This window comes from Macrosteles quadrilineatus, unplaced genomic scaffold (assembly GCF_028750875.1).
Source record: "Macrosteles quadrilineatus isolate MER2022 unplaced genomic scaffold, UCM_ALF_1.0 Scaffold_1__1_contigs__length_201487025, whole genome shotgun sequence".
Classification (NCBI taxonomy): domain Eukaryota; kingdom Metazoa; phylum Arthropoda; class Insecta; order Hemiptera; family Cicadellidae; genus Macrosteles; species Macrosteles quadrilineatus.
In genome coordinates this window covers 41,463,610-41,477,908 of record NW_026542594.1, presented here as the reverse complement: position 1 = coordinate 41,477,908, position 14,299 = coordinate 41,463,610, and the positions used below count along the sequence as shown (strand labels likewise).

Here is a 14,299-nt window from a genome sequence, read left to right as displayed (position 1 = left end):
AGCATCCACAACAACCAACCAAAAGTGTCCATCATAAGGTCCAGCATAGTCTATGTGTATTCGAGACCATGGGTTTTGTGGCACGGTCCAAGAAAACAACGGAAGTTCTGGTTCTTTGTTGTTTTTAAGTTTTTGACAATCTCTGCAACTGTGGACGAATTGTTCAATTTCAGAGTCAATTCTGGGCCACCATACATGGAACCTAGCATATGAACGCATACTTACAATTCCTGGATGTCCTTCATGTAATATTTTTAGAACCACGTGACGTAATTTTCTGGGGATGACAATTCGACCTTTCCAGAGCATCAGTCCTTCTTCAAAGTGTAATTCCTCTCTCTTCTCATAGTAGGGGTGTTCATCAGTTGTCAAATTTTTCTTCTCAGGCCATCCATTTTTCATTCGCTTTAATATGTTCTGGATTTCAAGATCAGCTGCAGTTCGCTCTCGCAAAAATTTGGCAGATATATGGAGATCTTCAAGACGTAGTTGGAGGACTTGGTTTCCAAACTCTTCATTTCTAGCTTGGATGCATCAGAGTCAACAATGATGGGTAAATTCGGATCAAAATGTACTAGGGTATCTGAGGATGTCAAAATACCTTTAAGCTGCTCGTAGATGTCATTGTCAGCAGTAGTCCAATTCCATGTCTCACCCTTTCTCAACAGGCGATGGAGGGGTGAAGCTATGCATTGCAATTTTGGGATAAACCTTTGGTAATAATTAATTGCTCCCAAAAAAGCTCTTAAATCCCGAACATCTGATGGAGCTGGCATACTTTTTATTGCTTTCAGATGTTTATCAGTTGGATAATGCCAGTCGAGTCGATCACATGCCCCAAGTACGTAACAGAACTTTTCAAAAAACACATTTACATTAAATATTGTAAATAGATTATAGTATTTTATTTTTATTGTACATTGTTTTGTTTTATTTGTATGTTTAGATTTGTATAAACAGGTTAAGTGTAAGATAGGGCCATGTGGCCCTAACTTTGACTGACTAAATAAATCATTTTCATTTCATTTCATTTCATTTCATTTTCATTTCATTTCATTTGCCCCAAGGTTCAATCTTAGGTCCTCTATTCTTTCTCATTTACATTAATGACCTCCCTAAAGCTATTAATCAGGAACTAATTCTTTTTGCAGATGATACAACAGCCTTGATAAAAAATAATAGTACTTCTGAAATGCTATCTTCTCTTGAAAATGTGGTTCATGACATGGAGGGTTGGTTCTTGAACAATGGATTAAAACTTAATCTTGAAAAAACGCAAACAATAAAATTTTCCGTCAGAAATAATGGTAATAAAATTTAATCCCTTAAATTGGCAACTTCTCATAAATTTCTAGGTGTTTACATAGATGAATCACTAAAATGGGATGTGCATCTGAATCAATTAAAAAGTAAACTTAGATCCATGTCAATTGTATTTCTGCACTTAAGGGACTGTGTTCCCAAGAAACTCTGAACATGGTTTATCATGCTTATGTAGAATCAGTATTGAGGTATGGTATAATCTTATGGGGTCAGGCTACCGGAGTCAAATCAATATTCAGGCTACAAAAACGCATTATCCGTATTATGACCTGCTCTCACCCACGTAGTTCATGCAAAAACCTTTTTCGAAATTTAAAAATCCACACCCTAACAGGACTGTACATTTTGGAATCACTAAACTACATTCATTCAGCTAAAAACAACCTCCCAGAATCAATTCAAATCAACCATAGATATAATACTCTAAATGAAAACTTTTTTAGATTTTCAAGGCACCATTTAACCCTTTATGTAAAAAGTCCACTATATGCTGGGCTGAGGCTGTACAATGTGCTGCCTGCAAACTATAAATTGTTAAATGAAAATAATTTTAAAGATAAAATAGGTGAACTCTTAATTGACAGAGCCTTTTATTTAATTGCAGATTTTCACAATGCCCCTTAAGTTTAGAATAGTTTTATCATTCAATTTTGTTAATTTATATTATTATCTTGATTACTATTTTATTAAAAAAAACCATATTTTTTACAGCAAGGGGGGTTACACTATGTTGTTTGGAATTAGGCCTATAGTATTATCACATACTAATTTCAAACTAAACCGGTTTCTTTCGAAAATAAGATTTTCTCTTATTTTATGGGGTTTTTAATGGGAAAATAACATAATTTACAATAACTTTTGAACCGTAATTTTTACAGAAATGGGAGTTCCCACCATTTTGTTCAGAATGTAAAGGGCTACAACATACTAAATTTTTATCAAAATCGTTCGGGCCATTTTTGAGAAAATCCTATTTTTCCGTTATTGAGCGGAGCGAAGCGAAGCTCTTTGGGATCAACTTCAATGGAATCTTTATAACACTTAATCTCAATAATGGCTGAACATATTTTTGCCAAACTTACCAAAGTTGTTTTGTCAAATGTCTGGATTTTCAATTTTCGGTAGGCCTAATGCCTATATAATTTTAAAGTAGGCTAACTTAAATTATAACATTGGTCTCATGAGTTGCCATGATGGTTACAAAATAACGACGTAAATGTAAACATACCCCCGCCGCAGCAAACCTGCAGACTAAGCGAATTTCCATTTGACTGATTGGATTTACACTGAAATGTCTACTTAAAAATATAACATTCATTCCCGTTAGTTTAACAAGTACTTATAAAGGTTTGGGCATCAGGGAGGGTAAAACTGTTTTTTTTTTTTTTTTTTGTAAAATGTTAATACTTAGTAAGAAATAAAAACATTTTCCAAATTTGATCAAAATAAACATAAACAAGCAAACTACAACAGTTTACTTATTCTCCATAAGAATAACATGGGACTTTTAAATTTACAATTTTTTGGAATTTTCTCCGTAACCATTAGGCCCATAATAATGCTTCAATATAGCCTACTAAATTATTTGTTTTTTTAAGCTCTACAAAATGGTTTGGAAAGAAATTGCTAAATTTTATGTTTTTTGGGTCAAAATGGGAAAAACCTATTTTTACCCCATAAAACCCCCCGTTCCCATGGTCCGATCATGCTGGATCGCAAACTCGTTTGAATAAAAATAGGTTTAAACGTTTGTACCAAATTTCATCAAACTCGGATCATTTTTGCTCGAGTTATCATGCTAACGGACACATATATGTAAATATATATATATGAATTTGAACGGATGGTATTTTGGCCTGTAGGGACCTCAAAAAAAAAAAAAAATGGTCGCGTCCAGGTCTTACCATGAGTACTACGGTAATAGCTAATTCCCTATATGGGAAATTCGCTAAAAACAAATAATCATAGCATATGTTAAAATCAAGCCATGACCTAAACACAGAACAAAGGGAAAAAATTTGGATGATGACAACTGATCAAATAATACAGAGAGAGTATTAGGTTTACATTTAAGTGGCAATTTGGAAACGGCCACTGATCGAATCTTTTCTTGTTGGGCATCAGGGAGGGTAAAACTGTTTTTTTTTTTTTTTTTTTTTTTTTTGTAAAATGTTAATAGCCTACTTAGTAAGAAATAAAAACATTTTCCAAATTTGATCAAAATAAACATAAACAAGCAAACTACAACAGTTTACTTATTCTCCATAAGAATAACATGGGACTTTTAAATTTACAATTTTTTGGAATTTTCTCCGTAACCATTAGGCCCATAATAATGCTTCAATATACTAAATTATTTGTTTTTTTAAGCTCTACAAAATGGTTTGGAAAGAAATTGCTAAATTTGATGTTTTTTGGGTCAAAATGGGAAAAACCTATTTTTATGTATGCAACAAAATGGGAAAAACCTATTTTTACCCCATAAAACCCCCCCCCCCCCCGTTCCCATGGTCCGATCATGCTGGATCGCGAACTCGTTTGAATAAAAATAGGTTTACACGTTTGTACCAAATTTCATCAAACTTGGATCATTTTTGCTCGAGTTATCGTGCTAACGGACACATATATGTAAATATATATATATGAATGAAGAAGGAAGAAGTAAAGGCTGGCACTGTGGAGTGTAGGAACCATTTGTGACAGTTAGGCTACATTAATGTATCTGCAATACTATAATGCTATGGGAAGGACGGGAAACAGGTCCACTACATAGGAAGTGGTGATTCAAGTAGTAAAGGCTAGCAATGCTGAGTGCGGGATAGCTTTGGGACTGTTAAATTAACGTATCTAAAATACTAAAATGGGAAGGAAGGCAAACAGGTCCACGACATAGGAACCTGCAGTTCAGAACTACGGAGTGTGGGAACCGTCTGTGGCAGTTAGATTAATGTATCTGCAATCTTAAAATGCTCTACAAAGGGAGGGAAAAAGGTCCACGACGTAGGAAATTGTGAAGGAAATATTAAAGGCTAAAGATACTGAATGTGGAAACCCTTTGTGGCAGTTAGATCAATGTATCGGCAATCCTAAAATGCTGGAAGGGATGGAAACATGTCCACGAAGTAGGAAGTGGTGAAGGAAGTAGTAAAGGCTAGCAGTGCAGAGTGTGGGAACATTTGTATATGTATTAACTTATATTTATAGGCCTAAACATTTTTCATTTAGGCCTATTGCTTTAATAAAAACCTTGAAACATGATTGCACCGCTCAACTGGCTTTCACTGCTATGAAAGCAATCCTAGTTTTATGGGATTTTATGGGAAAATCTACATTTAGGCTAAAATCAAAATTAAAAAAAAACTAAAAAAAACGCCTGAAGATGCCATGGATTAGTACCTGCATACCAAATTTCATCAAAATCAGACTACAGGTGTGGTCTGTAGCTCTGTGAACATCCAGACACACATCACTACAAAAACCACTTTTTTGGGTCCAGGGGGACCCAAAACGGATAGGCCTATCACTCAAAACTCGAAAATTTTGACGAAAACAATACTTTCTCCATATAGGCTATTAAGTATGGTATAGGGGGAGAAAGTAAAAATTAGAAATTTGCAAGAATTGGGTCATAAATTAATTTTCGCAAGTCACTTGAACCGATCTCGATAGTTTTAGCAATATTCAATCACTAAGTGTAGAAACATACAGACAGCGTAGCGTAGCGCAACGTAGCGTAGCGCAACGTAGCGTAGCGCAGCCGAGCGCAGCGTTGTCCAATACACACAGAGAGCGCAGCGTAGCGTAGCGCAACATAAGTTGTAGACGGTCTTAAAGGTACATCAGCATAGAGGATGGCTCTGTCGAAGACGACTCGTATTAGTTTTGTCGAAAATATCGAAAATTTTAATAGTCAAAGGTTATATATTAACAGGCCATATTAACATATTTACACATTAAAGACTAAAAAGTTGAAAATAATTTATAAATAAAAATTTTTTTTAAACAAAACGTTTTTAAACGCACTAAAGAGTAGAAAATAGTTTATAAATATGTTGAGAGTATAAATACTTGTAAGATTTAAAACGAAAAACGTTGGGTGCATGCAATTAATTTGATAATAATACATTAGCTCGCTTTCTTGTCCGGTACAAATTTTGCAATCGATTTTATACTAAGTTCCCGATGAGCCAGAGACTTGAAACTTGAAACATAGCTCACAAATGGATGACAATGCAATATTATATCATTTAATTTTCATATTTCCCTTGGGCTACGCCCCATGGGCTTGTTTTTATTAACTCGCTAGTCGCTTTCCTACAAATTTTGATATAAGTTTTAAACAAAGTTCCCGATGAGCTAGAGACTTGAAATTTGAAACATAGCTCACAAATGGATGACAATTCAATATTATATCATTTAATTTTCACATTTCCCACGGGATACGCCCCATGGGCTTCCACATTTTCCATGTTTACATTTTGAAAGAATGTAAACATATCAATTAATTTAAGTCAGCTGTGAATACTTAAATTTGACAGTTCGAAGAGCAAAGGTTAAGAGGTACAGGTTCTGCTCCAGATATATTCTAAAAATATAAAACAAGCATTTTAAAGTAAAGATAAAACATATGATTAGAGATAATAAGGTTTTGGTTTGTTGTATTAATAGTCAAAGGTTATATATTAACAGGCCATATCAAATATATTTAACATATTTACACATTAAAGACTAAAGTTGAAAATAATTTATAAATAAAAAACTGTTTAAAACAAAACGTTTTTAAACGCACTAAAAAGTAGAAAATAATTTATAGGCCTAAATATGTTGAGAGTATGTAAGATTTAAAACGAAAAACGTTGGGTGCATGCAATTAATTGATAATAATACATTAGTTCAATAGGTGAAGGTAATTGTAAATTATCTATTGCATGCACCCCACGTTTTTCATTTTAAATCTTACAAGTATTTATCCTCTCAACATATTTATAAAATATTTTCTAATTTTTAGTGCGTTTAAAAACGTTTTGTTTTAAAAAAGTTTTTTATTTATAAATTACTGGTGGCAGTTTTGATCAGTAGGAGAAGTTTCGGGGTGCATGAAGTGTGTAAAGGCAGGGGCAAACATGGTGAATACATCTTTTTCCAATCCTTAGGAAATATGAGTCTCGGTTTAAGAATAACACAAGAATGTCGACTACAACGTTCGATTACATATTTAGTTTGGTGAAGGATGATTAAGAGAAGCTGACAACTAATTGGAGGAGACCAATTGGTGCATAAAAGAGACTAGTATTGACTTTAAAGCGTGTCTGCAGTCGAATGCGCTCCAATACGCTCTGAGAAAAACAAAATAGTTTGTTCCTCGGTCGTACGCTGCGCTGCGCTACGCCGAAATACGCTACTAGTATGTCATACCTCATTTCAATGCACGGTTTTGATTTAAAACATGCGCTGCGCTGCGCTACGCTACGCTGTCTGTTTTTACACTAACAAAGATATTCACATGTTTCACGGGTCAAAACATACGCATACAAAACAAACAAACACAGTCAACGCACCGGCAAAAATGTCGACTGCGTCATAACAACGCCGCCGCATCAGCTGTCAGAAAATACCCTAGAAAGAATTAAAAATTCTAAAGGCATTTCCTGATGAAATGGATATTAATCGAAAGGCCGGTTATTTCTGAATCAAATGCATAATATACGAAGTGAGATTAGATTAGATACGAGGTTAAAATCGGCGTTTTATGTATCACTGTTAATGCCACCTGGGCTGCGGCCCAGGGTTTTTTTGCCTGATATCGGGCGCATGCCAGCTCTAGGCTAGGGTTAACTTAAAATGTTCAGTGAACAGATTGAACATGAAATGTTGGATTATGTTGGGGGTACAGTTTCTTAACTGGGCTACACTAATATCGATTGAAACTATCAAATTAAAAATACCTATTGATTAATAATCGATATTTTAAAATATATCCATTATAAAATTAAACTATCATAACCTAACCTAACCAACCAAACTTGCTGATGGTGAAAAAATCGTATGAAGGTTTACTAATCGAATCGATAGTTTCAATCGATATTAGCGTAGCCCAGTTAAGAAACTGTACGCTTATGTCGGATGTTGCAATGCTAAGTTCAGTACTACAATGCTGAGGGCCACTCAGTTGACCACTGGTGGTGGGGAGCCTACTGAGCACCGGCTTGTTATCAGCACCGTAAATGTTCTCTTTCCAGGGTGCGATCCATTAGGCCTACTTACATTATTGCAAAACTTCGATGGGTTAAGATAACTTACTAGCAAAAAGCCAATAATGTGAGACTGATAAATATATTACTGCTAGTTAATTTTCCTACTGACGTTCTATCCTTTGCATAAGTAACTTAAGACTTAATCAACATGATAAACATGTAGGCCTAATTCAGTGTAGGGTAGGCAAGGTGTTGTCTCAGTGCCTAGTATGCTAGCATAGCCTAGACATGGTGAGATGAGGGCTAGCCTTTAGGGGAAAAATGCTAGCGCTAGCCTACAGCCATTAATTGTCCCACACTACAGGCGTGATTTAATGGAAACGACAGTTCAGAACGAGTGAAATTATATTATACATCGTATGCCAATTCGTAAATTATAAAAAAATATTAGGCCTATAGAAACTAGTTAACAGCCACTAACCACTATCACTAACATGCAGTTTGATAGGGAGGTTAACATACCATTTCCTAGGGCAGTACAAGTCAACAAACTCTCCAGCGTCGTTTTCCATATTTCTGAAAAAAAGTTATTTTTAAGATACCGTATCATTCTTAAAAGCAAAAATTGAAAACTATTGTATTGTAAACTATACAACTCTTTGCTTACCTGGTATGAACTCCACGTGGGTTCCCGACAGTCGACTTGTCTTGTAAGCCTTGCGTTGTGAGAAGAGAAGGGAAAGGAAAGAGAGACAGAGATAGAAAACAGAGAGAGAGAACAGAACATCAGAGAAGAGTAGAAGAAGTGTTCCTTACGAGACCTTGCCGTCAGACCGTCACCGCCCACCTTCGTCTGTCTAGAAACGGGACAGCGGAATTGTCCCGAATCCGAACTGAACATCTGATCGCGGGTTTCTGTCATCACCGAGCCTGTTTTAAATTACGCGGGAACAAAGTACAGTAGCCGTTTAATGTTAAATATAAGTCAAAATATGTTAATTGAAAATTATTTCTAGAATAATTATAAAAAATTACAAAAAACTATATAAGTCCAAATAAAGATGAATTACATAAAAATCCTGACTCTTATTAATTGTTGTTTACACTGTTTAAATAACAAAAGTATAGAAAGAAAAAATTTAATTCCATGTCGTTCTAAATTATAGCTTACAGGTAGGCCTATTTTCAGCTGTGAACATTTTAAAACTAGTAACATACCTCGTGTTAAAATTCCTGGGGCCCATTTCATAATAAACTACAAGTTACAAGTTACAACTTGTAACTTGTAATTTCCATAAGATTTGCATTGAGCGATCAGCTGATTTACTAATAATATTAGTTTGTAATTTATTATGAAATGGGCCTCTGGTCTTCAAAATAAATTTTTCTTAAAATGTAACAATTTAACACATATATTGATACACACTCACACACACAAATAATATTTACATTTATTTACAACATATTTTCTTCATCTTGGAAACTGTAACAACAAAATGAACACAAAAAATTGGCTATTTTAAATGAGAAATATCTTATTGTGAATTTTCTATAGGCCTACTTGTTTATTTTGTTTGTTTGTCAGTGTCACAAGTTACTCAGCATGGGTCTACGTTTATGTTTGTAGGTACCAGTAACTCTGTGAAAATATCTGGGATGTCAGTGTGTGTGTTCAAGTTCAAAAACTTTTATTTCAGTAAAAGATTTCACTAGCATACCACTGGGCCGAGTGAATACAAGTACAGCACTTGTGAGTAAATACTTGCGAGTATTCGTCGTTCAAGTAATCTCTTGTGAATAAAAGCGACTCTTTACTTGCAAGTAAATACTTCCTAAATGAGATGGTATACTCACTGATCTATCGAAGATGAGGGTATACTTGCAAGTATGTACTCCATTTTAAAGTAAACATTATACAGTACAAGTATATATATATATATATTAAATAAATAAATATAGATAAATATATATATTGTTGAAGGTCTAAGGCCTTCATTTAAACATGTAAAATGTGAAGGTTTTGCATTATTGAGACTTGCGGATGGATTTTCATTAACAAATAGCTTGAACATAACGAAGGAATACCACAAAGATTCCATCTTCAATTACCCAAGCATTATTTTGCGGAAATTACTAGAGTCACACATAATTTAAATAAGTGTATTACACTATACTGAATGTGTTACATGCATTTATCAACAAGTAAATTTAAACAAGCATGGGTTATTGATAACTAGTTGAAAAACAAGTATTTACTCTTTAGGCAAGTATTTGCTGGTGGTTATTCACACCAAATTTATAGGTTTATGAGGGTATATACTTCCTTGGAAAGGCTTTTTAGAAGTACAAGTAAATACTCATGCTTATTCACTTCTGTTCAAGTAAATACTCAAATTATGAAAATTCAAGGCAAGTAAAAAAATGTGAAGAACAAGAACTTTAACTTAGAAAATAAGAATGTGTCAGCTGTTACAATTTCATTTAATTTATAATTGATGGTTGATAGGGTAAATGCTACAGTTATTGGCACCTTAACGGTAAGCTTCGGAGAAATCTACCACAGCTCCTTTGCAATACCGTTTTTAATATCTACGTTTTTTAATCATGTAGCAGAATGTACTGAGAATACTGGGATCTATAAAGAAAATATATATATCATTACTTAAGTTTATTAAAAAATGAAAATGTAAAAAAATACAAAAACCATAGTTATTGGCACCATCAGCCATAGCTATTGTCACATCTTGGCACAGTTATTGGCACCCATAAAAAAGTCTACAAATATTACATTTTAAGCGTCCTAAGGTGGTCTTTGTTGTCTTACGTGATGTATGCCTAATCATATTATAGTATATAGAAGTAAAAATTAAAATTATACAGTAAGTAAAATTAAAATCCTTAAAATTGTTCATGGTAGGCCTAGTTTTAGTTCTTTGGCAACACCTTTACCGAATTTAATACTGTCTTTATACATATTAATTGGTATTGGTTCGTCGTAATCAATGCCATCAAAATATTTCCTGTGAAATATTTCATTACAACGTTCACATTTTACCTTTTGTAGGCATATTTTTTTATTCTCTTTGTTACGTATTTGATCCTGATTGGGGCTTTTTGACGGAATTTTAATGGTTGTAAACATAATATGATGGATCGGTTTTTGGTTGACCCTTTTTTTAATATGGTAAAAATTAGTTATGTGAAGCTTTGTATCTTTATATATATAAATTAAGTATATTGGCCTAAATAAATTTTTTTAATAGCATATACTCGTGTAACCATGTTACGATAACTTAGAGACTTCCATGACAGTAAATGCTGTTACTGACAGTGTCACCTGTTACCAGTGACTACAGTCATTGGCATGCCAATAACCACAATAATTACCAGTGCCAATCGGCATTAGTGTACTTACCACAGTAATTGGCACGCCAGTTACCACAGTTATTGGCAGTGCCAAGGTAGTGCCAATAACTAAATCACTACATATTTTAGACACAGTTGTTGGCACCCTCATATATTAGGTAATTTTAAGTATATGGGTAAATGGGTGGCGGGAATAGACAAATCAGTCCTTCCTAATACTAATGAAATATTGAAAACGTAATTTTTAACGTTCAGTTTTAATAGGAAACAATAAACAGGTATTTAAGTCCTTGTCAGATTCTTAAGGAAATGTGAAGAATCAATACAAATCGGCTAAGCATTTGAAAAAAAATTTCTGTGCATGTTAGCATGGCCTCTGAAATAACCAAACACACACTGAAGTACAGAGAACTCATGTGGGCATCTCAGCAACTAATTACCTAATGATTACAAATTATTAAATATATTTTTTTTTGCAAAGTTTTGCTTACAATCTGTTTTAAATTAAACGATAAGTAAATATGATGACATTTATATAAATTAAATTAAAATTGGGGGAAAAATTATTAAAATGTATTATCTATACTAATATATAAAAATGAGATGGTGTGTGTTTGTGTGTCTGTCTGCTACTCAATAACGCAAAAACTACTGAACCGACTGGGCTCAAATTGCACACACATGAAGCTACAGTTCCGAGGATACATATAGAACTATTCCCGCTTCGATATTGTCCTAGGGCTCTGCCCAGTGGGCTTTCAAAAATTTGAGGTGAGAGATTTAAAAGTAAATATTGATTGATGGTATCCATGGTAACAAAGAACAAACCTACAAAGTTTAAAAATACAAACAAGCAGAACTAATTAACTGTCAAATGAGTTTTGATTTCACAATTCCACTCCACACAGCTGGTTCAAACATATTAAATACTGCACGAATATTAAAACAGAGAGGGTAAGGATTACAAATTTGAAATAATGATGTCACTAGCCCGAATGTAAACATTATTTAACATTACTTAAATGGAGCTGTCAAACCATATGTTAATATAATTTCATCAGTTACACCATTTGTTTATGTTTATGATCTATTATACTGAGTCTGTTCTAATATTTGTGAAATGCTGTAATAATATTTTACAGGCAATAATTCGTTGTAAAAGAAATCATTCATGGATATAGGAAATAATTAAGATTCTATAATCATTGCCAAGCCATTATCCTGAGTTTTATGAGGTTTATTTTTATTTTTGTGTAAACAGCAATATAATCCCCCTGCCGCAGCAGATTTATAGACTTAGTGAATTTCCATTTACCTGATTATAATTTCGATAAAATATGTTAAAAAATTACCCTATTCTTCATATTTATTTCAATTTTCCTATTTGTTTCTATTTTTCGGTTTGTAACTGTTGTGATAGTTTTTTTGTTTACAGTGCAAACCATTTAACACGTTCTTTTATTCTACCTTAAAATCTAACATTGGTTTTGTATCGTAGGTAGCCAAAATAAGTACTCACAGTATGAGTACTTATTTTTTACATATACTTGTCCCCCTCAATGAATTCGTGTATTTCACGAAGGTGTCGAGACAAAACCCACCGATTAACAAAACTCTTATCACAAAACTGGGCACTGGCATACATTCATTGTTGACAAGACAAGCCAAAACGATTAAGTACACCACGCGACCACGCGACAGACAGCATTGAATTTGACGTTTAAGTTCGGCACTGCTCGGTAAGATTCGGAAGCGTTTGGCAAAGCGCAGTAGTGGGGGAAGCGTTGTTCCGATTTCAAATTCTGCTGTCCCGTTTCTAGACAGACGAAAAAAAGGGCGGTGACGGTCTGACGGCAAGGTCTCCTGTGTTCCTTTCCCCTCTGCTGAATTTTTATTTCAGGATTAGTGTTGCCTATAGTATTACTAGCTACGACGGCGCTGAAGGGCCACCAACTATAAAAAAATATTTTTCTTAATCTCTGAGAAAAAACTTAGAATTCTGAGTTTAAAGTCAGAATATAACATGTGGGCATAGACTAACCAACACAAGTAGACTTGTCATCCCATTGTAAATTTTGAAGCACGCTTTTCGTGTCTAGTTCATGTAAGTAACACAAAGGCGCTAGTGTCGATGAAACTTTGTTTCCATTATTTTAGGGTTAATTTCTTGATTTGTGCTTTACTGTTTGGTTATATAACTAGGGGACAAGTTATTGTTTATGATTAGATCGTATTATTTGGTTAAACGAGGTTTAAAATGGCTGTGATAACGGGAAACAAATTGTAAACAAAACACGACATCTACAGAAAACCGTACAGAACTAATAATAAAACTGGCTTCAGCTGTTCCATAAGGATGAGAAATCTACTAAGGGAGTATGTTTTATCTATGATGTGGGCGTTCCACTCTGAGATTAAAGTCAGAATTCAACTAGTGGGCGTTCCCCTCTGAGATTAAAGTCAGAATTTAACAAGTGGGCATTCCTCTCTGTGAAAGGAGTTAGAATTCTGAGATTAAAGTCAGAATTGAATTGTGGGCGTTCCTCTCTGGGAAAAAAGTCAGAATATAACTAGTGGGCATTCAACTCTTAAGTCAGAATTGAACTGTTGGCGTTCCTCTCTTATTGCAACGATATTATCAGCATATCGATGCTATCATCCCTACTATCTTAGACAAAAGAAATAATATAAATATCATTTCTGTTGTCTATTCTACTGTGTTCTTCTACTTGCAACGTTGCCAATTCTACCAGGCCGCGGCCTGGGGCCCATTACATAATAAAGTACAAACTAATATTATTAGTAAATCAGCTGATCGCCCAATGCAAATCTAATGGAAATTACAAGTTACAAGTTGTAACTTGTAACTTGTAGTTTATTATGAAATGGGCCCCTGGAGTTAAAGGTGGCCGTGAGAAGAGTACAGTAGAGTATAGTAGCACGGCCGCATTGGTGGCCGCATTCTTACGTTAATCTCAGAGATGAACGCCCACAATTCAATTCTGACTTTAATCTCAGAATTATAACTCCTTTCACCGAGAGGAACGCCCACTTGTTAAATTCTGACTTTAATCTCAGAGGGGAACGCCCACTAGTTGAATTCTGACTTTAATCTCAGAGTGGAACGCCCACTTGTTATATTCTGACTTTAAACTCAGAATTCTAAGTTTTTTCTCAGAGATTAAGAAAAATATTTTTTTTATAGTTGGTGGCCCTTCAGCGCCGTCGTAACTAGCTGACCCGGCGAACTTCGTATCGCCTAAGTTATAGGTTTCCCCTAAGACAGACCGATGGAAAGAAAGTGCCGTTACGTTTAATTTTCAAGATGATCTCGTTCGCATCGCTCAATCACGTCCTGGTTGAAGTTCGTTCGCTACGCTCACTCACCTTTGGGTTGGAGCTCGTTCGCTACGCTC

General features: G+C 34.5%; 1 protein-coding gene across 1 annotated transcript in view; it reads right to left on the bottom strand.

The window, feature by feature from the left end:
- The window catches only part of LOC128982823 (40S ribosomal protein S21), a 59,290-nt gene extending 50,955 nt beyond the window's left edge, over positions 1–8,335 (bottom strand). The window contains exons 1-2 of the mRNA XM_054401840.1: positions 8,185–8,335; positions 8,040–8,093 (exon numbers count right to left, since the gene is read on the bottom strand). Coding sequence (XP_054257815.1) covers positions 8,040–8,089 — 50 coding nt within the window. The 5' untranslated portion in view covers positions 8,090–8,093; positions 8,185–8,335. The remainder of the gene's footprint in view (positions 1–8,039; positions 8,094–8,184) is intronic.
- Between the last annotated feature and the right edge of the window lie 5,964 nt (positions 8,336–14,299).